This window comes from Caretta caretta, chromosome 1 (assembly GCF_965140235.1).
Source record: "Caretta caretta isolate rCarCar2 chromosome 1, rCarCar1.hap1, whole genome shotgun sequence".
In the NCBI taxonomy this organism is placed as follows: domain Eukaryota; kingdom Metazoa; phylum Chordata; order Testudines; family Cheloniidae; genus Caretta; species Caretta caretta.
In genome coordinates this window covers 286,921,576-286,947,036 of record NC_134206.1, presented here as the reverse complement: position 1 = coordinate 286,947,036, position 25,461 = coordinate 286,921,576, and the positions used below count along the sequence as shown (strand labels likewise).

Here is a 25,461-nt window from a genome sequence, read left to right as displayed (position 1 = left end):
TAACTGTGAATTTCCTTGCTTTTTATCATTATATTAGATCTTTTTAAAAGCTAAGGTATTAGGCATAGGGGAAAAAGAGAAGAAAAAAAGGAAAAAAAAAAGATACCCTCTCCCTGTTGCACACTAAAATTCACTGCTTACCTATAGTATTGGTATATTTTTGCACTATATTATATATAGGTGCTTGAAGTACATAGTGTTATTTTGTTTCTTACCGTCCACCAGATTTGGTAAGTAGGCGCATACTCTACTGCTGTCTCGCACATCTCCTGCACTTCCTCCTTGGTTCCTCTTTTTGAGAACAGCTTGAGGTAATGACACCAGATTTCAGGGTTCTCTTTGTTGTTTTCTAGTGCTCGAGCCAGAACATTTAAAGCAGAATCCAAGCACTCAGAAGATGAACTGTGAAGAAAAAAATTGGGCCAATATATTACATCTCAATGTTTTCTTAAAGTGAAGAGTGGACTTAGTAACTTTTAGAGCTCATTCGAGATAGAACATTTCAGAGGGAGGCATGTCAAATGAACAGAAATTAGAATTTTTTTAAAGAAGTGTTTTAAATGCTTCTTGCCATTATAAAATGGAGGACTGCAAAAAGACCACACTTTTTTCATATTTATATGAACTGCATACTATTATCACATACTCTACAAAAGGACAGGAGTATCAGCTCCTTGGAAGAAGATGCCAGTTAACAGGATGTGGTTAACTTGAACAGGGGTTATCCATGGCCTGAGGTCTCCCACTTTCTGACCCAGAAAGAAGCTAAAAAAGTAGAAACATTTCAAAAGTTAAATGAAGCAAGAAGTTGGATTTCACTCTTTGGCAAGATTTTATCGGTTATATACAGCACATCTGGGATATTACTCTTTACTGCAGACTAGAATGCATGTCACGTTATTTCGCTCTTTTACTCTTGCCCAGTTTTAAGCCACAACTTTTCCCCCCTTTTGGGGGTAATTAACTACTCACCACATTTAAGTAACACAAGTATAGTTCTTGGAAGAACTGCCAATCAAGTGATGGACTGCATATGTGGTTTGCAGTTTATAAACATCAAGTAACTTCCATAAAACTAGAGAGCTTCTCAGGCTAGTCTTATTTATTCTATTTGAGGGATGGATATTTATTTATTTAGGAATTATTTTACACAGACCTAAATGATTGTGTTTATGCAAGAAGATTCAAAAGAAGATTAACACACCTCGTCTGTGCTTTTGGTCATGTATACAAACCTCTGAAATTACTTATATGCAAAACAGACTTTCCACTGTGTATCTCAACAAATCAAAAGCATTGCAAATCAGCTAATGGACTTATATTCACAAGTCATAATGGGCCTGTTCACCTCTTAACAGCCAGATCATCAGGACAGTTGTTTCAGAGAAGGAAGTTCTATCCTGCCCACTGGTACTCCTTCCCCTGCAGCCCTCAGAACAACTTGTGTCCATGTTTTTAAGGAATGCAGCGTACATTTAGAGTGCTCTACAATGTAACTAAACAATTTCTGATTAAGAGTCCATGTATATGATAGTTTGGTACAGCCTTCTAGCAAGTTATCAATGCATCCTTGGTAGTATAGAGCTGTGGTCCCCAAACTTATTACTGCAGTTCCCTTACAGATATTTAAGAACTTGGGCGGGGGGTCCCCACAACCAGATACCCTCCTTTAAAAAAAACAAAAAAACAAAAAAAACCACACACATCAACTCAGGACACCAGATTCAAGAGGGACACTAGAATTTGGACAGTTGTGCAACTTTACTCAATTTCATAAAGTTTAATTATCTAATCCAATCTGGGTTTTTAGAACTATAATTTGAACATATGGATTTTTTGCATGTTAGGACACAGCCTAAGATTTTAGTGAGAAGAATGGGCCTGTTTCAAACTGCATAGGGGCTGTACAATGTTTGCTGTCAGACATAAATAGTTTTCCAAATTTAAATGATTTCTATGTTAGTTTTCACAGAAATCATTCCTGAAAACCCAGAATCACAGAAATAACTGGAAGCGAACGGAAGCAGCACTGCCAGGGATTTTATTTAAAAAGCTTGACTATAAACCTTGCAATGTCCTAATTGCTATTTCTGCCACTTCCTTTATTCATGCTGAAACCCCACTGTTCTTTCTAGTCATAGCTGCAGTCCTGTCAATACACAGCCCCCTCCCAACCCCAGTTAAGTCCTTCATCTGCTATGAAGGTATCCAAAACTTTAGTATTTCCTCACTGGTTGTTCAGACTGGGATTTCTTTGCAAAAATAAAAGTTCTTCAACCTATTGTACCTATTTTGGCAAATCTCACATAACACAGAAGATGAGACAAATTGGCTCTGTCTGGATTCTTCAAGCTGCAGTGCAAAATACTGCCTCTTCCTAATTGTTCTATCAAGTGGTCATAGGCATTTTCACATGGTCATCAGTGTGTCAACTGATGGCATCGTTTGACACAGGAATGGTTTTTAGTGCTATGGCTGCTTGTTCCCTAATCATAATTTTATACACATCTGTTTCTTTTGGAAATATAAGGGTCTTGCTAAGGGTGTGTGCTTGTTTGCATTTTGGAATTCACATGGTCACAACAGGAGTTTCTTCAAAGGCTTTCTGAGGAACTGCTTCTTTAGCAGCAACTATTTTTGCCACTTAAATTCTTCCTCTTTCTTAAGGGGAAAAAAAAATTGCTACTCGTATTTGGTTTCCCTGGCCTCATACTTTCATTTACTAACACTTAAGCAAATGACACCTATTGTTGTCGTGCACTTTCCACAGTCACATCAAAACATGAACATCCAAACAACGTAACTATCACAACATCTACTTTTCTTCCTTTTCCGTTTAACTTGATTTAAATCATCACCTTCTTCAGCTGAATGTTTGCTACATGTAGGCTTAGCCCTTGGTAAAAGTCACTCCATTATAAAAAGATGCACCTATCTCTCCTTCATTTCCCCTCCCTTATCTGTGAATGCTATTGCTTTTAGCACTGGAAGTCTCTTTGCCCTCCACGCCAGCAGGACTTCCAGTTGAGAGTCTTCCTGCTCAGTGCTTCCCCCCAGCAGAGTCTCTGTGCTAAAGGCCCCCTGCAGGACCAGAGGGCACAGAGAAGCTCCCAGTTCCGGAAACAGGAGTAACTTTAGGAGCAGACCAGTGGTTTTCAAACCTTTTTCATTTGAAGACCCCTAAAAATTTTCAGGTGGAGGTGCAGACCTCTTTGGAAATCTTAGACATAATCTGTGGTCCCCTAGTGGGTTGAAAACCATTAGTGCACACCAATAGATAAGATGAAGGTGATTTTTTAAGCCTCATCTAATAGTCAGTTAATTGGGCGGGGGGAGGAGGGGGGGAACACTGATTAAAAAATTTTCCCCAAATGCTCATGGCTCCCCCATGAATCTCTCAGTTTGGCAAGCACTGATACAGAGGTTGTGAATCACTGTACTTCCTCACGTAAACCAGCTTTGTACCCACTGTTCATATTGCAATTACAGTCAATACAGAAGCTTGTTAAAATACTCCATCCTAGCATTAACAAGTTAACGAAATTCAAAGTTTTGATTCCAACAGTAGTAACTCCTCTGCTGGGATGTGCCTGGTGAGTTTTTATTGAACTCAGTAAGTGGTTAGGTTAGGCCAAAGTATACATAACACAAACCCACACAATGCGGTAGGTGGGGCTCAACTGCAGTTGTTGTGGTTATCTAAACGTTAAATTTTGAAGACTAAATTTCTTGATTTGTTTAAATTAACTTTTTTTGCACTGAATTTTAAGTTTATTTTTCAAGGAAATTTGCAAAAACCCAAATGTTCATACACCAGAACATGCATGCTATTTGAAATATACATCCATACATGTGCAGGCTTGCACATATCTGGATAATTAAAACTACATACTTAATTTGGTAAGTTACATATTTCACATGATGCTATTTTCACTTCATTATAATCAAGTACTGGCTCCCAAACTGATAAGGCATAAATTCCTCATTGAAGATTACACACACACCAAATTTGAAATTGTAGAGCTCAAAAATCAAGATTTTTCTTTAAGCGTGGAGGAAGAGGTATATTCATGTGCTGATACTAAGGAATGAAGTGCTAAATTTTGTCCATGATTTCCAAAATAATTCACATTTAGACAGAAAATTTAATCCTGAAGAATGTATATGTCTGAAAAAACTTCTGAAAAGGGAAGCTTATTAAATATTTATAGTACAGTAGTATCCAGAGGCCTGAGTCAGGATGAGGGTCTCTTTTGCTATGGCTTACACAAACACACATGAAGAGACAATCTCATTCCAGAACAGTTTATGATTTAAGAAACTTAGAATGAAACAGCCTACTCAACCTAAGTGACCAAGTTGCTACTGGGATGCTTTTACCATAACATAAAAAAACATATTGATTCTCTAATTCCTATCAGTTAAGGAAAATGAAAAAAACTTAGTTACTTAAGAATTCCAAAGGCAAGAAAATTACAACATGAAAAACACACTGGAGTTAGGTTACCATTTTCCCCACGTACTCCACATGGATTAAAAACTGCAAAACACCTGGCAGTTCTTACTCTAGTGGGTCATCTTAAAGCACCTTGACTACATGTTGTCTTAGAATGCCATCCCAAACATTCCAAAGGCAGATTTAAAATCAGTGTTTCCCTCTATCCTACTTACCTTGATGTAAAAATTCGTAGAACTGGACACATTTATTCCACTGTAATCTTATAAACTGTGTATTTTTTAAAGTGATTACTCCTTTACTAATTCCCATTTCAACTACTTCCACTCTGAAATAAAACCTGTCTGGAGTTAAATATATAATTTATTACTCATGCACTGGACTGTGTACAGCAAGAGATCTAATCTGAAGTTTTTTCTAACTGCTTTTAAGCAATAAAAGGTATTTGTGGCTTTGTCAAAGAAACAAAGGGTCCTTTGACACCAGGAAGGAAATCTGATTACAGTAGCACAGGTGAAAAGCATCAACCAAAAAATATAAAAGGGCAACAGATTTGTTTGCCTACAGATAAAAACCTACCCTTCATTTTGACTCAAGTACTTGTATGCAAGTTTAATCCAAAGCTGTACATCACAGGGGTTTTCGAGGACACTCGCCTCCAGATTAGAAATATCATCAGTCTCATTTGTGAAATATCTGACATCATCAGGAGTCACAACAGCATCCAAAGCTCGAACATTTGTTTTGTGTTGTACAGGATGGGCTGGAAGAATAAAGTGTCTCTGTTCAGCATGCAGATTACCTTTCACAGTGGAACTTGAACTAACTAATCGTATATTTAAGATGAGGGAAAACACCATCAAACAGAATTCCCAAGTGAATGTCAGGATACCTTTCAAATACAATAACCACCCACCACATTTAGAAAAAGGTAAAAGTACTCTCTCTTTAAAGCAGGAAAGAAGCAGTAAGTACGGCACAAAAAACTGGCAGTAGTTCAAATGTGAAAACTGGAAAAAGGAAGTGTTAGAGGACTGCTTTTGCAGGATCATACTGGTTAGGGATAACTTATAGGACAGCACTGAGAGTGAGGCAGAGCTCATAGGAGAAAGTTCATCACAAAACAAGTCTGATCCTCTGAAGATCCTTCTGCAGGATTCACTCGGGGGGGGGGGGGTGTTGGTTGTGCCATTTGCACAAATCATGTGGGAAATCTCTGTAACGACTAAGATTTTTGATATCTTAAGGCACAGGTAAACTAGTTCTAGAGCTATGCCCTGCGAAGCATGCGCCAATCTCAGATGCTCTAGAACATTCTAGCAGGTTCCTTGCAAAAGAAGGGAACAACAGCTCCCACTAAGACTTTAAATTATTTATTTTTAAATGGATATACATAGATTTAATCATCCTAGAATAAAGAACAGGCAAATGAGGAGAAGGTAGTCAAGCTTATGCGTGGAGTACATAAATGGATCATATACTGAAGTAAAGTCATGCTTTATCTGAGTAAGTGCTTGCAACTCCCCGCCCCCTTCCCCCAATATTAGTTATTTCTAATGCACAACACAATTTTGCCTTACCATATTTAATAGTTCCCAGAGATTGTTCCTCCTCACTGCTGCTGCTACTACTACTATCTAAAACAGGTTTTCTCCAGTACTTAGGTCTCCATTTCCTTTTGTCTTTCCAAGTTGTAAATGGAGGTGCTGTAACCAAACAGAAGAAAAGAAATTGTTTGTTTTGCAGCCACAAACCAATGTATTTTTGTTCAAAGTCAGTCATTTTAGGTAAAATTATCAGAAGCATTTAAGCGTCTTAGAAGTATAGATTCCATTGACTTTCAATGAGACTTAGGTTCCTGAGTGCACAAGTCACTTTTGAAATTTTTACCTTATAACAAAAAGAAGCTTAAAGACAGAAGACCATAACCATATGTTTCAGTGCAATAAACTTAAATAGAGTAAGCAAATCTTCTCTTTACAATACTATTGTAAGAATTTGTCAAGCTCATACGCAATGTTAACGCTATAATATAACAGACTGTTTTATTAATAGTATCAAACAAGTTACTTACTGTGACCTTTACTCTCATTGATATTGCTAACAAGAAGAACGGCCATCTGATCCACTGACATTCGATCTCTGTTTACACCAAAAAGTTTTTCTACATATTTTTCTAAAATGAGACCAAGATTACAATATAACTAGATGCTATAAATTTATGAAATATTATAACAAAAGAGATAATCTCAGCAGAAAGAATAATGAAAATATAAATATCACCACCATTATTTCAGTGCTGATCATTTCAAGTTATCAAGTGTGGCTGGATATAGAAGTCAAAAATTGGAAAAAGATATATTAGGCCATTTTATCCCCCCAAGATTATTCCTGCAGTACATTTTCTAGTGCTTTGGTCTCGTCTACTTGTAAATATCCTTAAAAAAGGGAGTTTCCATAGGTGCTTTCTAGGCCACCGCTACAGATTACATCTCACAAACAGAAATTTCTTTCTGATTTTTCCAGTCTGACTTTCTTGTGTTACTTTCATCCCATTACTCCTCAAAGATGCAGAAGAGGCATCTGGGGGAGGGGAAAGGAACACAGAACTTCATCACTTTTCCCAGGTCTTTAGACCCTGATTTAAGCTCTTCCCCTTGCATTTAATTAAGGGAACTGGAAAAATGAAACTGAACAGTACACATCCGCTATCCAAAATGACAATCCAACATGGTGGTAGTAAAAAACAGATACTTTTTTAGAATCATAATGATGTTTAAGAAATCAATTTCTCTACTGAACCCTAGACCATCCCTCAAATTCGCACAATTTCACAGTCTCCAAAACCGTATCTGGATTTTAAAAAATGACATCTGGCTCAATAGTTTCTTAGTAGTATATATGATCTACATCATTCTGCTTTTTAAAACCAACTGTTTATCTCAGGCTTTTTGGCATGGCAAAACAGAAGTATCAACAGAGAGTGTATTACAGGATTTAACAAGAAATCTTGCTTCATTTTTCAATTTAAAAGATGTGTATACCAATACTCCATTATTAAGTTTAAAAACATTAATATTTAGAATATTTTACCCATCCAACTTTAACCCATTTAAGTGGCAAAATTACATAATCATCAATCCTATCTCTAGAGAACTGGGCTTAAAAAGGACTGATCTCTAGAGAAGAGTGTGTCTCATCCTAGATCCCAGGATGATTTTGTACACTTTGGCACAAAATAATCATCATTAAATCTAGCCCTGAGAATAGATTAGAATATGATTATGTGCCTGGATTGTGGAGGAAGCTTTCCTGGTGCCTATTCACACTATACCTAGTTCCATTAATAAGTACAACATCCCATTACGTTATGTATATAAGCAATAAAAAAGGAAGGTAAGGAAGGTTTCCACTGTCCACCCATGAAATCTTGTCTCCTTCATTTCTTGTTTGAATGAAATGCCCAGTGAAATTAGGGAGAATTTTCTCCTGAATAAAGAAGGAATTTTTCCTGAATACAGGAGTTACTGTCTACTACTGAGAAATTTACTATGGACTGTGACTCAAAAATGGCTTTCCACTTTTCCATACAAAAATATTTTACAATGTATACAATGACCACTAGAAAGACTGTAATGATTCTTTAATTCTAGAACTTCTAATGAAAATAAAAGCTACCCTTTGGAAAAAAAAAATTCCCAGTTTTACATTCAGTAGGAAACAGACTTAAAAACCTGTTGCAATGCTGATCTCCTCATCAGTGCTTTTTTCTGAACAGCCAATCAAAGCTAAATTATAAGAAAGAATGTCCTGAAACAGCTGCTTTCGGTTAACAGTGCAATCTTTCATGTGCTGCCTAAAAAGAGAAAAAAAAGTTAGACTAAGTTGTTCTCAGACAACAAAATATCACCAAAGTAAAGATTTAACATCAGGGCCACAATCAGCAAGTGTTACTTAAACCCTACTGAAGCAGAGAAACCAACAAAAAATTGAAGTGAAAAGATGTCTATGAAGCACAATGTTTAAGGTGCTCTGAAATGTCTACTAACGAACAAGTATGCTTTTAGGCCTTGTCTAAACACAAACTTGCAATAAAATAACTAACAGTTTTAATTCACCCCTTTTGTTATTTCAGTACAAGTCTATGTGTGGACCACACTTCAAAATACACACTTGCACTGAAGTAACAAAAGGTACCAATTAAAACTGATTTTGTTAGTTCAGTGTATGTTTGTGTAGACTAGTTTAGGTATCCTGCGTACAGTCTCACCACCCTGTACAAGGAATAGATGTGCACTACTTCTAGTAAAGGAGAATAATCTTAACATAAAATAGTAGGTCTGTTCATATGATATTCCTCCAAAAGATAACACGAGTTGGGAGTCTCATGCACTTGTGTATTGGTAGAATTCCTCTCAGAAATAATCCAGTTGCTCTTGATTACAGATTATATACCCAGAGTCAGTGAATCAATACACTACTTCCTTTTTCCCCCCCCCCTCTTTTTTTTTTAAAAGTTAGATCAATCTCATCATTTGAGAGGTTCCAATGGCTCAAGAGGCATGGTAGGCAAGCAACAGGCTATTGTTAATATAACCGTAAACACCATTTAATGATGTGGCTTCAAAGTATACAGATTTTAATGCAGTTCTTCCAAAGCAGTTTTAAACTGATCTCTTGCATTACAATAGGATCTTTTATTAAATAATTCCATAATACACCATGCTATAGATGTTACTAATTTATTTATAGTGTGCTAAATAGTATGTTTCCTCATCCACTGTTACATCAGGTAATAAAAGACTCTGCTGTAATTACGATACAAGAGAGTTCCCATCTGGATACAAAAAGAGCCTAAAGGACACCCCGCAGGATCTGACATAATGGTGAACAAAATCCTCGAAAACTCAAGCAATCTTTCTTTTTCCAAGTTTAGACATAAGAGCTCTCCCTCCAGGGAATTGGCACACTGATTTTCTTCCTGCCAAGTGAACTTACACAGGCAAGTTTTTAATGGAAGGCTATAGCACATCATGCACACAGACCTTGTTAAGAATCAGACATGTCTATTTTCACCTCTTGGCAGCAGTAAACTCTGCAACAGAGATTTGGGACAAATGAATAAGACTGAAAGGGACTCACCACTGACAATCATCATCATTACACGTGCCTGTTAAATCAAAACGACAGAAACACTGTTTTGGCTCAATCATATTGCTGTAGGATACTGAACTGAGGTAAAGCTTTTCCTTGGTTCGAAAATAGGGGCTAAACCTAAAGAAAGAAAAAAAATATGATGTGAATCCCTGGTAGACAAACAGAAAAGCAGTTTTAAATATAAATAAATAAAAAGGAATTGTATTTTGCTTCCAGAAGTATCTTGCATTTCTGAAAGGCTGACTGGAGTACAGCTGACCTACTAAAGGCAACACAGTACAGTTCTCTCAGTCCGCATAGATTTCTATTCCAATATCCTGCTCTCCCTTCATTCACCAAACCTCATTACATGCACATGGGGAATTAATGCACACACTGTAGGGAGAGTTACATATTAGAGTTAAGATCTAATGTGAACCTGAGAGACCTGTGCTCTTTCACTTACTTAACTGGCATCAAGCAGAGCTGTAAAGCAGATTGCTGGGGATTAAATAACCTCAGAAGCCTAGTACTAAAAGCTCAATATCAGAGAGCCTCCAGAACAGGTGCACAGAAACTCAGTATGAGCTGACTCTTATTAGCCAGATGTTTTTTGGTGGTTTTTCCTTTAATATAAAATTTGATGCTAAACTATTACAGCGTTTTAAGTTTGTCAATTTCTAGTATGGTAAGGTAATCACCACAGTCTGTACTATATTAAAAGCATAGCAAAGCTGCTCCTGTAAGAATGTTATCCTTCAGCTTCTGCCTTCCCACTGTATTACAATGCTGTAATACAAAAATCTAGAGCACACTGTAAATTTAGGGGTAGTGTAATATACGAGCTAATATAAAACAAATACAAGGAGTACTGCACTGCTGGTGTTAAATTTTTGCATGTAATTCAGCGTAATCATCCAGATTTTAGAATCTGCTTAAATCTAGCACAGAATTCAATTTATGGAACTGAAGTGCCATAGACTTTAGGTCCATCTTGCTGCTCCAAAATGGGGCCTATAGGTAATGAATGAAGACATAATTAAGTCTCTAGAGATAAGTTTTCTGTTTCTTTGAAGCAGAAAAATAATTTTAAGACAACTTTTGGTTTAAGAAAGTTAGGTTTTACGTATCATGCTTAAAAGTTTATCATACCACACAGAACTTTAAAATGTCAAATCTTCCAAAGAATGGAATCCCAAGCTAAGGTTACAAAAGCTGTTCTTAAGCCAAACTTACCTTTGGCATTAGACAACTTGTAAGAAGAAATAAAGAGAGAGCACTGAAAGCAATTAAAATATTCCATACACAAAGAAGCCACACACACACACACACACAGTTAATATAATCTTCATACCTGTAGGATTTAAAAACTAGAAGGGGACTATGATATGGCCCAAATGGAAATGGTCTCACTTCAGTTTGTTTACTTTGTGCCGTAACAATATCCATATCTACCAAAATTTCCTAGGAAACAAATATACATTTAAAGAATTATAATACAGCAAAAACCTAGTCTTCATAAAAAAGACAAATCATCATAATGTACTTACAAGTTAAGTATTAAAAAAAAGGAGTTGAGGCACAAGTTTACCTGACCACATAAAAACTCTTTCTTAGAAGTCATAACGGCAGTACTTTTTATAAGCAGTTCTTTCAAGCTGTCAGCTTTAGCATAAAGTTTTTTCAGTTCATCAATATTCAACCCAAGAAAAAGTTCAGGTTCCTCCACTGCTTTTTTAGAAAGTTTGTTTATTTCTTGTTTGGGGGTGTCCATGTGCTTAAGATTCGGTTTAGTAAAAGAACTGGATTCTCTGAAAGATCTCCTTCGTTCTCTGTTTGAGTTAGACAAAATTTCATCATCAAAATAGTTTTCTTCACTGTCTAGGGTCAGTTTGTCTTGTGTAAGGTCATGAAGTGATGGCTGAGGTAATACAAATTCAGATTCCTCTTCTGCATTTGGAGTAATATTCGGTTGTTCCCTGGTTTGAAGTGCACGGGCCTCTTTAAGTTTCTGAATCTTTAGAGCATACTCATACTCCAGTTGCTGTAGTCGTTTCTTCTCCAATGCAATCAATTCTGCTGAATGTTTTTTTGGACTTGATGCAGGGGAATGATCCAATTTCAACATTTTGCTTGGCTACAAAGAAAAAAAAAAAATCCCTTAATATCTCTTTGCATTTACTGAAATACTGATAAGAGGGTAATGAAACAGGGTAAAACATTTGACTCAGGTTAGAAGTACATATTTTAAACTCTTGCCTGAAAACGTAAACAAAACAGCAGGAAAACCACAACATAATTTGCCACAATTCCACTGGAATGTTGGCTGGTTTTTCTATTAAATTAGTCTACACCACTCTATAAATCTTTAACACACAAATTTGGGTTACCAAAGTTTAACCATAAAATGCAAAGCAAATACATATAACAAAGGGAAAACAAAGAAAAAATATAACTTACAAAAAACTGTCTCAAATTGTCTCAGAGCTTTGTTTTTCTTCCAAATTGCCTTCTTCATCTTGTTTTTCAGATTAGTAATATCAGATCCTCACTTACTTGTCTCAGCTGGACAGCTTGGGCAAAATCTTTGAAGGAGCTGAATAGTGATGTCACCAACATGCAGGAATCCTTCCCCACATAGCTCAGGCCAGAATCTTATTACAGTACTATTCGTTTTCTCCAGCAAAGAGATGGAAGTAAAACCCTAACACTTCTAATGTAAAAATCCAACAGAAAAGACTTTTGGAACAAACTTTCAGAGAGCTTCTATATTACAACGTAGGAGATGTTTTTTCTTCACAGTTCACCTTTTAAAATACTTTTCCATTTAAACTTCTATTTGAAGATTCTGAACTGAAGTTAGCTAAACAAAGTTATTATTGCTTTTTGACTAAAGAATGGTGCAAGTTTATGTGACTGACTTACTCCAAGGTGATCTTGTTCCAGTTTTCGTTTTCCAATTTCTTTACTTGCCACTGCTTTTGCTCGAGCAAGCTCTTCTCCATATTTTAACGCCAGAGCTTTCTTCACTGTAACTCGTTGTTGAACTTTGTGAATCTGAAAAGAGAAAAAAATATTTTAGCACTTCAAGAAAACATGCACTTTCTACCAATAAAAAGTTTGATTTGACAAAATTCAGACACAGCTAAATGAATTAATATGTTGCACAGTACAAATAAAGCCACATACTTCCAAGAACTGAATTTGCACAACTCCAAAAATATGAAAGTTCACATAGTGATAGAAAATAAATTGAACAATTTTTTTTTCCTGACAAAGTTCAAACCTACTTGTTCCTGAAGCTTCTTCAAAAACACCCTATTAACATCCAAAATCTTTTCAGTTGCTTGCAGTTGCTCAGCAAGTTTGGCAATCTTATTTTCAGCAATTCGAACAGATTCTCTCTTCTTTGCTTCTTGCTGCAGGAGATGTTTCAAAACAGATTCATCCTTCATTAACAGAAGTCTAAAAATTAAAAAGTTGGTTTAAACACATTTTACCAAGGACCAAAATGGCACAGAATTACAAACTACCACTTTGAATCCCAAACTTCTTAATTTGTAGCAACAGCCAACCAATCACTTTCAACAGTACCTTTCATTAAATTAACTCAAACTATTCTGCAAACAAACATTAAGTATATAACATCCCATGAGACAGGCAAGCATGGGCAATACAGCTGGGTAATCTACAATAGATATACTAAATGGGCAGATTTAGTCAATGACATCACTTTAAATATGGTAGTCCGATGAGAAAATGGCAAATCTTAAAAATATTTTGTTGATAGCTTTAGATATTTAAGGGCACCAAAAATTCTGCTCCCATTTCCGCAGCTGAGCCCTCTTCTCAGGTAGGTTTATACTTTAGTGGAGGGCAAGAAGATGCAGAACAGAGGTTGCCTCAAGACAAGAAGCTGCTGCTTCAAAAAGAGCAGCACTTAGACCTGGCAGGAAGGGCAGGGAAAGAGAAAAATAGTACTTGTGCTACAACTGGACACTAAATCCAGAGCAATTCAGTTGGAGGCCTAGAACCAAAGTTTCAAACCACAAAGATCGGAGAGCAGGAAAGAGGGCTGTGGAGTACTGTGATGGTGGCATTACAACACACTCATTTTGTAAAGCAGGAAGTGACAACATAAGGTGCAAAGCAGTGGCTAATCCAGCCCTATTGTATTGAAGTTACATATTCATGAATATTTTCACCTTTCATCCCCCCTAAACAAGCTCAGTGTGGTTTACATCATACTGAAGAACTTACTTGTGCTTCTTAAGTTTTGCTTCTGCTTCTGTAACTTGTTTTGTAACTATTGCTATTCTACCAACCCCATCGACTTCACCATCAGAGTTTGCAGGAGATGAACCGTTCTTCAATGGATCAGATTTAATTAAGCGCTGCTTCTCTCGACTAAAACAGACACATTAAAAAACAAAACACATGGAATATCCAGCAATTGCAACTAGCTACACATTATGTCTTCTGACAGCATATACTCCCAGAACACAAAAAAGGAGCAGAGCTTTACAGAAAGTAATATGGCTATATTTCAAGTAAGAGGTAGATTTTTGTAGCTGGAACTGTTTCCAAGCAGTTCATATACTGAATAATCTTACTAAAAAGAATCTAAAAAAAAGCCAGTTTATTTTTACAGTCTAAGGAAGCACTTCAGATTAATTCTACTGATCTTTAATTCAACATCTTTTTGTCAGAATTAAAAGGACTGGTTACTGGTATGGCTTAAAATCAAAATATAGGTTCTCCAAAGCTGTGCTATTACACTGAAACACCAACGCACCTGGCAATCTCTTCTTTTAAGAGTCGATATTCAATCTTCTTATCTTCTGGTAAGGCCTCTGGGGTTCTCATAGGATCATTTTCTTTTTCTGATTTTGGAGGTGCTTTGGGTTTTGAGGCCTGTTATAAGAAGAGAGCTTAATCAAAATATGCCAATATTACACTTCCCACACACCAAATTAAATGCAAATGTTTGCAGAAGCCATACTATATTTAAGGGGCAATTACATTTTTCTTTAAGTTTAAAGCTTTAAGATGTAGTTATTAACAGATTACACAGTGAGTACAAGGTTTTTAAAGCCAAATATAGTCAATTAGCAGCCCCTTTTCTTACCTGCCACAACCTGGAGTTCTGTGTTTGGGTTTTATTTTTCAATGAAGCATATTAGTACACCTTCAAGTTTTATCCTGAGGTTATTTTTAACTAAAACAAAAGCAAGTTTACATCATTCTTGCAACACAATGGACAAGTACTAGCCCAGGCACAGTACCATAGAAACACACTCAATATTCTTCTGTTTCTGACACATGCCTGTATCTCCAGACCCTTGCTGGAAGGTTTGCTGTGAATTCTGAGGTTAAAAAGTGCTAAAATTAAGATGTATAAATAGATATACCATTTACCTCTGCAGTTCTTCTTGCTTCTTTGATCATGGATTCTAGTCCTCCAAATACACTATTAGTAGAGTTAGATGGCTCTCCATCAGATTCACTATCATCTGAATCGTTGAGTGTCACCACTACTGACTTATGCTTGGGAAGCTGCAGAGACAAAGTACTTATTTTTATACCTACTGGCAAAAGAAGCAAAACTGTGATGCATTATAACGTAGGCTTTATGTGAACACTTTTAACCCTGCTCCAATTATATTCTGGATCAGTTCTAGTATTTTATGTACATATATATGAAGCTCCCTTTACCAGAACTTCCAAATGCCTCATTTAAAGGATTTATTCTCACAACAGTCATGTGAAGTAGGAAAGTATCTTAATTTTACAAATCGAGAATGGAGGCAGAGAAAACAGCAAGCCACAAAGGAAGTCTATGCTAATACTATGCAGTGATCTTTCTAGTCCCAGTCCCACATACTCAGACTAGGTACTCAAGACTGAGTAGATCAAATAATAATAGATTTTCGCATGTACAGTTCTAGGCAACTTCACCCTACATTCTCCAGCTGATTCTCTCCCTTCCTCCTAACACAGGCATGATTAAATTTCATTCAAGGCTAGACAGCTAGAGAGTAATGTTTATCCTCTACCTCAGGGCCGTGTCCCTTCAATATGTTACAAATCCCAAATACGAAGCATGTATTACTACACTTTCCTACATATACCACTTCTGCAATAACACGAATTTGAGCAGCTAAGCAAAAGACATTAATTTTGTCACTTTTACTCTACTATTCTTCTCAATGCAAGTGGAAACATGCATAGGGAGGAGTGTGATCTTATATAGTCTTCCAGGGCTGCAGTAGGGTGGAACAAATTAGCGGTTTGTCTTCTCCCTTTACCACCACTCCCAGTAGTAATGTCAGGATCATATACACATTGTTCCAGAACATGGTGCAGCATTGCCAACCAAAATCATTCAAAAACCATTAGTCAGGCATACACAAAAAATCATGATTTAGGATTATTATTTTTAAATCATATGTTTAGTTCCTTGTAACAGTCTTTTGTGTTTTGAGCCTTCAGGGTACAGACTGTACACATTTTCAAACTTTTCTCTGCAACCAGGAGGACAAGAAGCTTACTTTTTAAAAAGAAAACACAGTCTCATGATTTCAGGAACTCAAAGAATAATTTAAAAAACCCTGAATACCACAAGACAAACAATTTAAAAAAAAAAAAATGGCCCTAAGAGTGATGAGAATTGACAGTTATTGTGGGTAGAAGGGAGAGAAGAAGCTATGCAAGTGATCTGCTGTAGATACCTACAGCTGTCTACACACTACAGAGCATCTATCCCGTATACACTACACCTACACTATTAGGAGATGCCAGGCAGGCATAGCCTCCTATTGTAGCCATAGCGTACGCCAACAGAAGGAGTTTTTCTGCTGATGTAGAACCACTACCTCCCTGAATAACATTAGCTATTCTTCGCCAGCATAGCTCCAGCTACACTGGGGGTTTTGTCAGCATAGTTATGTCGCTAGGGTATGTATTTTTTTCCCCACACTCTGACTGACATAGCTATGCCAGTGTAAGTTTTAAGAGTAGATGGGGCCTTAAACTGGCCACACCTCCTTCAATACACACAGGAAAGTGTTCCTGTTCTAGACCTTAAGCTACCACATTCACAATAAGCAATGGCTTTTAACAAGCCTGAAAATGGAGTGATTTTTCCATCATTATGTTGATTCAAAACTCAAAACACTTAATTAGAATGGCTATGCAAAATGAAAAGTTGTTAAAAAATGAGCAAGGCTGAAGCATATACAAACATATCGTCCATCATTTTTAAATTAATTAGTGTAAAAAATAACTAAGCTAATAATCATTAACTAGAGTATACAGAAAAACTTATCAGGACTTGCTCAACCCTTTAAAAACTGCCCATCATCACAGCTGATAAAAGCTATCTTGCAATTAAAAAGGCTAAATACTGGCATTCATCTCCCATTAACTAGTACAATTTTTCTTTGTGTTTCTGTACCATAACAGTTGAATTAAATCTGACCCAGGAGAAATTCAAGACAATAGGACAAAGAACTCTTTCAAAATCCTCTAATAGTTGACAAAGTGATTCAAATGAGATTTACATAAAAAATTACCAAAAGAACAGTTTACAGAACACATGCAACTGCCAACTGATTATCACATGTATAATGTGCACAAAGGCCAGAGGCCCTTTGTATCTCAAATTACTCTTGTATTGTTTGAAATTAGGTTAGAAGTAGGCAGCGGACACAGAGCGTTAAGGAGATGGAAAGGTTCGCTAGAAGAGGGGGAAATATGACCTTGTCCCTGCTGAAGTTATCTGAAAGAGTGGTATAGCATAAGATTTTTTTAAAGTAAATTCAGCTAACGAAGAGTGTGATGCACACGAGAGGTTATAATCAGAAGACTAAGAAGCTCCCGTAAATTCTGACCAAAATGACATCAGTGTAGTCAGGCCTCTTCTATCTTTCGTCCGTACTGTCCTCCCTTCTCCTTACAAAACAATATGTAGGCAGTGAAACACTTCAAAGGTGCTTCAGAGAGATCATGGACACCACAAATCAGATACTGACGTGATCTGAACCCATGTCTCAGAGCCATTAAAATAGGATTAAAAAACCACTATATAATATCTAGCTGGACTCTGATAATTAAATACCAGATAAACCAACTGTCAGAACAGAACTACCTCGACCATTTAGTGCTAATCTTATGCCTCATTAATTCCCCTCCATCTTAAAAACGCTGGTTTCACTGTTTTGGTTTTTAAATTTTCTACATCCAAGCATCTTCTGCCTGTAACATCTCCCTTCATCTTTAACTTCGTGTAAGATTATACCAAACCAAATAACAGGACAGTATTTAAAGAGTCTGTCTCACAGACTCAGTGAACTTTGACCATGGCTCAAATGCTCATACAGTGCTTTGAATCGATAAGATGCTGAACGCTAAAAGCGGGAAAGGGTAATAATCTTCAGTGTCTGAAATTCCTAGTGAAAGGTAACTTAAGGTAATTTAAACAATGTTTAAGTGACAGCTATACCGTTTTGCACTAGACTGCTAAAAATATATGAAATTACATTTGCTGCTTGCTTCATGCATCTTATCTTCTCAGGATTCTCCTCCCCCCGCCCCAATCTAAAAAGGGAAAAACTTTAGCTCATTTTAAAAGGTTATTTAAGAAGGGCCACTGCATCTTCTCCCAGCTCAGAAAAGCCATAAATTCTTAGACGTATCAGAGAATTAAATATTTCATTGCAATGAAGGGAAAGAGAACGGCCCAACATGCCACAGGTTCCTAATCACTGCTCTAACACAAAATTATTTTCAAGGGAAATAACATGCCTTTATGCATAAGAAGATCCTTTAATTCTAATTTACCATATGAGTTAAGACTAGTTCATAAGATGGTCTTACTAAAAGAAAATTGAAGTTATTTCCTTACTGTGATTACTGCTCGTGGAGGTCGCGGTACTCTAACAAACTTTGTGTTCTGTACCCGAGGCTGGGATACAGTATTAATACTGACTGCTGATAGATTGCTTCTTGGCACAGGCTGGGAATTATTTGGAACTGGAGGTGAAGGCGGACCACTATTACTTGATGTTTCCTACAGAAGGAAATAAAAAGTCCAATCAGGGGGGAAAACAGTATACTGTATCAAAAGAGTTTCAAAAGGTGTACAGCTCTATATGAAAAACAATTGAAAAATATTAGCATGTTAGTGCCTATGCCATCTCTAAATTTTTATAACAGAGACACTATACCACCAGAACATATTTCAATTTTCTGATCGAATATAAACTACCACCACTTGTGTAGTTACATAGTGATGCCAAAAAGTGTACTAGGCAAGAATGGTCCTGCTCTTGTTTACAGTTGATCTGCAAAGGAAATAGGTTTGTGGCCTCTTTTATGAGGTCATATAGGCAGTTTAGTTTAATTTTCGTTACAAACACAGGGAGCGGTGGGGATAAGTTTTGTTTGTTTTTTACCTCAGAAATACTAGAAATGTCAAGTCCTGTCCATCTCTCATTTGCTGGAGGACTGAAGTGAAGCAAGAGCTCTCTCAGCCTTCAAATGACAGGGTAGGTAGTGTTTGAAGCTTTAACAAAAAGAACTTCCTTCTAATTGTTTGTTAAATAGGTATTAAGCAAATAAACAGTTTAACAGTGAATAAAATCCCTTCAACTGTACAAATTTTAGTCCTTTGAAATGTTATAATCCCACCAGTCCTCCAGCAAAAACAGGTTTGACAAGACCTGTAATTTGTAATGTAAGCCAAGCAGATTTTGTTTAAAACTCATTCAGGATTGTTTTATACAGCCATAAAGGAGCAAAAAAACCTATCCTATATTTTCCACCCTTTGCAGGTCACCTTTAAAGTAAGCTCAAGATTGCCATCTAGAGGCTATATTCACAAACTACTGGACTACCTCTGATTTGAAAGCTCGTTTGTTAGCTAGAGACTTGAGTAGCTCTTCTCGTAGCAGCATTTCTTCTTCTTCTTCCTCATCTGCAAATGGAGGTTTGGGTGGCTGTTCAGGTTCCTCAGGTGGAAGAGGCGGGAGAGGTGGAGGAGGCTCAAGAGAAACACAAGAAACGTCCTCCACATAAAGTTGGCTCAACGGCTGCATGGTCTGAAATGCATTACAAAAAGAAAAACAGAATCTGAAAACCAAATAGAATTAAACTAAACCTTTCATTGCTAAATTATCCCAAAAGTCACAAAGGACATGAACTAAACTGGTCAGGTCACGGTTTAATATTACAATTCAAACAGCAGTGACTTAAACAGTGACATCAAAGGCTGGAGTTAAATTGCTCCTATTTACAAAAAAGGAGGTAGGTAACGAGAACAATAAGTGCTGAAACAGTGGCCTTTTGAAGGTTTGTCCCTTCAGCTCTATTACAATTCCCTTTAAGGCTAGGAATTCAGAGATTTTAGTCCCAAGAAGAAGCACCAACTAGGCACAAAGAAGGATATGAAAGCTGCAAATGTTCAGTGGGAAGGGGGAAGACAGAGAATAGCAGGCTTCTGGAAAATTCCTAGGTAAGAAGGCAACCAGAGTCTAATTGAGACTGGTACTGGGTGGATAAGGGGTCTACAACACAGCCAAAATAGGTGTTAGTCCCTGGATGGGGAATACTGAGGCTAGAGAGGACAGACATTTTGTATATAGGGCCAGGGAACCGGAGCCCAGGAGGGAGTGGGGACTGGGTTACCCTACCCTTCAGCTACACACCTGAAAGTAGTGATGCAAGAGGAGAAGGAACTGATTAGAACTCCAGCAGCAAAGAAGGTGGAAAGACAGTTGAGCCCAGAAAAGATTGAAAGAATTGTCTGGTTTTGTTGATCTCTGGAAAAGGGGGTCTCCTGTACAGTCACCCCAACACCAGAGGGGGAACAACTGATCAGCAAAAAGATACAGAGGCACAATGGCACCACAAAAGGGCCTGGGAAGAACTACTGTATGCAGACTTGTTAGAAGTTATTAGGAAATTCTCACATATTTTAATGCAACATAAATGTGGGGTCCAAGACAGTGTTTCTTTAAGGCACAGAACTAAAATATATATTAAAACTGAAAAATTTAAAAGACTAATAAATTAATTGAAATTATTTCCTGTAACCTGAGGTGGAAGAGGCAAGGAAACTGGTGGCGTTGGAGGAGGAAAATATCCCATCAGACAGTCAAAGAAAGGAGGCTGCACTGGAGATGAAGCTGCAACGAAGAGAGATACATTTAAATTCAAGAAAGAAGAATAGCAACAATAACTTAAACAGTTACCAAACACAACTCTAAGTCATGTTATACTTTAATTAACCAACTAAAAATCTAGGCAAGTTACCGAATTGCATTTCAAATCATGACTATAAAGCAAAGTGAGAAAACAGGCAAGATCCTAATTTACATCTCAACTTTGGTAGGTGAGACCAGATCAAAAGAGGAGTATATACACCTGAACACAAGACACACAGAACTACTCAATGCCATGTTTCTACCTTTTTTTATTATTAACTTTACAATTTGTATTCAAATATTCAAAGACAACATCACTCTAAGTGAAACCCATCTTTGCTGTCCAGTTTGATTTAACTCACAAATGCATGCTTTCTGAAACTACATGCCCCAGCAGAGATTCCAACTGATCTGGCAACCAGCAATAAGGAGATGCAACATGCACAAAGGCTTCAGCACCAGACAGGGAAGAAACGCAAGGAGTATTGAATACTGGGATATGTAGATCCAGAACCTCAGAGGCCCGCCCTTCCATATGAAGGAGTCACAGTTTGCATGCCTGGAAACAGTATGTTCTGTGGTCCTTCTAAAAACAGACAGTAGAAAGATTAAGAGAGGCAGCTACTGAGAAAGTCTGGGAACAGAGGCCAGAGGGTAAGGAAGTTGGCCGAGAAGGAAAAATAATAATAATATGGAAAATAAGAAAATAAAATCAGAAGATGAAGAGCAATGGAATAAAAGGAGTAAACACAGTTAAAGAATTACGGTTATTGAAATATTGGTAATGTTTCTAAATTTTAACTGTATTTTCTGATGGAAAAGGAGCGCCGAAATAGTTTTATTTAAGTTTGTGAGAAAATTAGGTGCAGGACAGGGTTCTAGAAAGTAGCCAACAGAGTCTTTCACATCGTGTTCTGCGGACCCCCATTTCTACATGATTCCATGTGAATTTATAAACAAGTTTGATGTTTCTAATCATATTTGTCTAAGTGTAAGCCTGAAGACCTTTAGAGGATCCCTAGGGAATACAAAGATATATAAAAAATAATCAGATTTAAAACAGGACAGAATTAGTTCCTCTTAAACGGCATAGTTCTCAAACCCGCAGGGCATTATTATGAAGGCTGCAATTTGGTCACGGAATCCGTGACTTCCAAAGACCTCCATGACTTCAGCCAGCGCCAGCTGGGAGCTGTGGGGTACACCAGCCACCTGTGGAGGCAAGGAGCTGCAGGGTACACCAGCCGCCCCAGGTGGCAGGAGCCCCCTCGCAGCTTCCAACCCCCACACGGACCCCCCCACAGCTCCTGACCGCCCCGGGCGGTGGGGGCAATCCTGACCGCTCCGGGCAGCACAGGGGGACCGACCCCCGCAGCTCTGCGCCACCAGCAGAGGGGTACCCAGGAGCTCCCAGCCCCCATGGGTGGTGGAAGCCCCTGGAGCTCCCAGCCCACCAGCAGATGCCCAGGCTCCCCATTTTGTTATGGATATTTTTAGTAAAAGTCAGGGACAGGTCATGGGTTTCCATTAATTTTTCATTATTGCCCGTGACCTGTCTGTGACTTTTACTAAAAATATCCGTGACAAAAAAAATCTTAGCCTTAATTACCACCCATTCAACTTCAGTCCTCAAAACGAACACAGCCCTTCTGAGACGACAGAAGAAATATGAAATGGACAATCTCCAACAGTAAAGTACCGTATATACTCGTTCATTAGCCCATTCATTAATAAGCCGACCCCCCAAGATGGATAGGTAAAAACAGTAAAAACTATATGATCCTTTCATAAGCCGACCCTATATTTCAGGGGTTGACAAACTTTGGCTCCTGGCCCATCAGGATAAGCCGTTGGTGGGTTGGGACGTTTTGTTTACCTGGTGTGTCTGCAGGCATGGAGCCCCTCAGTTCCCTGTAGCTGCGGTTCGCTATTCCCAGCCAATGGGAGCTGCGGGAAGTGCCATTTCCTGCAGCTGTCATTGGCTGGGAACGGTGAACTGCGGCCACAGGGAACTGAGGGGCTCCATGCCTGCAGATGCCCCAGGTAAACAAAACGACAATGAATTAGATATTCAATTTCAATGATTTCATAGAGTTTAAAATCATCAAATTTTGGTGTAGACCCAGTTATAAGCCGACTCCCGCTCTTTGATGCATCACTTTTTTACCAAAAATATTCGGCTTATGAACAAGTATATACGGTAATATTCCAACCATTTTTCATCATTACACTTTTCAACCATGTCAGCAATTGAAAATAAATCTTACCTGGTGAGTTAGTTTCACTGTCCGTGTCCATGGCAACTTCATCATAGTTGTCATATTGATAAATCCCTCCTCCACTATCAGTAGATTGCTTATCTAAAGACCATCTCAAGTCTTTATCTGAAGACTACGCATACAAAAAAAAAAAAAAGTGTTTTAATTTAGCATGTCTTACAGCATTTGCATTTTTTAAAAGTTGTTTTAACACTGCCACTACCTGTCCCCTCACTCATTTTTCAACGAAGTTCTACCCAGCAGAGACAGAAGGAGGCAAGAAGGGGGTCAACCGTGGCTTAAGAAGTCAAACTACAGTTTTCTTCTCCATGTAGAGAAGAGACTGAGATCAGCTGGAGGTTTTGAATGCTGTTTTCTCTGAACATAACAGCAGTTTCTACAAGTTTATCAAGGAAGAGATTAACAAGCAAACATCCAATTAACAAACCCAAAATAAACTTATAACAGACAATCAAGCTCCTGAAAATTAGCCAACATTAAAAGTCTGGGCAGTCTTGAATAAAGCGTTTCTGAAAGAAATGGTGCTACAATTAACTTCTACTTCAGAACTCTATTGCTCCTGCCAATACATACAGTAAATTACTGAAGTTCCTGATGAAAAGCAAATCTCTTTTCAAAAGACCCAAGTAATGACTGAATAGGAAAACTAAAAACATAGTTATTATGAAAGAGCACTCAGCAACTTTATTGTAAAGGTTGAACAAAGCTTTCAACCTTCACAGAGCTCTAAAAAAATCCACGTGCATACTGAATTTTATCTTGAAAATCGTTAAGCCTCAGAGCCAGTTAGTTGTGTGAATAATGGGTCATTCGGCCAAAGGGTTCCAGAGACAGAACTCCCATGAAAAAAGAACCGTGACAGGCACCTGAGAGAAAGTGATTTGCATACGCTCCATGAGACTGGTACACCTGATGCCTCATGCGACCAACTATGCAGAGGAGCTCAGCCTACATCGATCAGTTGCTTGCTTACAGAAACAGACTGTCTTGAACTTGAGCACACAAAAACTATGAGTTCAAGTGCCGCTTTTGGTAGACTTCTGAGACAAATTTCAGACTACTTTCTGCTTGCGCCCATGGGCTTGTTTTTGGAAGTTCTGCTTCAAGTGTCAGCAGCATTAACGAGGAACGGCAGTGACTTCATAGGTCTGGTCAAAAAGAGCTGTTTAAAAGCCCACTTTCAAAGTACTCTAAAATCCATGTACATAAAGGAGGTTGTCGTGAACAGTGGTATACCACAACATGGTGTACTTTGTGGTGCCAATTTGGAATCATTTGCTTAAGGGGCTCCTCAGATACAGCCTTATGAGTGGCATGAAGGAGCCAGGAGAAAAGCAAAGCTAGTAGCTGAGCAGCAGTGAGATGTATTTAGGAAGTCCATCCATGGCCCCCACCACAGGTGCCTCTCAATCATGCCCCTCTTTACCATCATTTCCTCAAACAAGGGAAATTCAATGCCAAACCTGTATTAAGTTGGCTAGCACTACCTTGTGCCTCATAGAACATGGAGGGAAGAGCTAAACTTGCATTTCTGAAAACAAGGAAATGCAGAGTTAAGGTCATTTCCCATCCCCCTCCCTCCACAATCTTACCTCTGCCCCCATGAGCAATACTCCAACCTGTCCCAGTTAAAGATCATATAACTGTACCCCTCCTGAGCACCTGGAGGACAGCAGGGGAGAAGTGAATAAGGATAGCATATGGGGAACTCCCAAGCCTTATCTTGACTAGGATAAAGGCTGAGATTAGAATGGGCTTAGCCAAACACCAGCTATCTAAGCCTGACCTACTATTCTTGACCACTTTGCCTATTCCAGGCAAGCCCCTAAAGACTTGACAGATGTTGATACCTGTCCATCCTTGTCTTAAGGACTCCCTGTGGGACATCAACTTTGGTTACTTCAAAATGAGCGACATAGTGTAGTCTGTTGGCACATCCCAGTGCTAGAACTCCCAGAGCAACAGTACAGGACAGAAGGCAGAGGGGATGCATGACGTGTGAATGCCAATGCAGATATGGAGTACTGGTGAGCACTAAGAATATGCAAGTGTTAGAATGGGGTGAAATGCTACTATCCCTCTATATTCTTGACATACTTTGTGGACTGTCAGCCTCTGGAATGGACAATGGTAGCCATTCTAGTGGCCCTCAAATGCTAGAGTCCTTTCTAGAGTTCTTTCAAATACTGTTACATTATAAAACCAGGAATGGCCATTATGACTATCTAATGGGACCTTCTGTATAACAAGCCCAAAACACAGGGATCCCTGATTCCTCTAGCTGCAGCTGCACCTCTCCTGATGCAGCAAGCTACCAGTTTACTCTAACTTTTACTTGGGGCAGTGCAGCTACACCTAAATGAGAGGAATGAGACTAAAGAATTGG

The 25,461-nt window shown here is 38.1% G+C and overlaps 1 protein-coding gene across 6 annotated transcripts in view; it reads right to left on the bottom strand.

Moving 5' to 3' along the window:
- Window positions 1-25,461, bottom strand: part of ZFC3H1 (zinc finger C3H1-type containing) — a 58,866-nt gene that overhangs the window by 16,407 nt on the left and 16,998 nt on the right. For all 6 annotated transcript variants that reach the window (XM_048835773.2, XM_048835775.2, XM_048835777.2 and 3 more), the window contains 17 exons: window positions 23,064-23,187; window positions 20,687-20,778; window positions 19,489-19,692; window positions 18,498-18,662; window positions 15,011-15,148; window positions 14,388-14,506; window positions 13,853-13,999; window positions 12,883-13,057; window positions 12,518-12,649; window positions 11,184-11,729; window positions 10,947-11,056; window positions 9,599-9,730; window positions 8,191-8,312; window positions 6,531-6,632; window positions 6,037-6,162; window positions 5,036-5,219; window positions 216-402 (listed from right to left, as the gene is read on the bottom strand). In XM_048835773.2, the coding sequence (XP_048691730.2) occupies window positions 216-402; window positions 5,036-5,219; window positions 6,037-6,162; window positions 6,531-6,632; window positions 8,191-8,312; window positions 9,599-9,730; window positions 10,947-11,056; window positions 11,184-11,729; window positions 12,518-12,649; window positions 12,883-13,057; window positions 13,853-13,999; window positions 14,388-14,506; window positions 15,011-15,148; window positions 18,498-18,662; window positions 19,489-19,692; window positions 20,687-20,778; window positions 23,064-23,187 (2,805 nt within the window). The remainder of the gene's footprint in view (window positions 1-215; window positions 403-5,035; window positions 5,220-6,036; window positions 6,163-6,530; window positions 6,633-8,190; window positions 8,313-9,598; window positions 9,731-10,946; window positions 11,057-11,183; window positions 11,730-12,517; window positions 12,650-12,882; window positions 13,058-13,852; window positions 14,000-14,387; window positions 14,507-15,010; window positions 15,149-18,497; window positions 18,663-19,488; window positions 19,693-20,686; window positions 20,779-23,063; window positions 23,188-25,461) is intronic.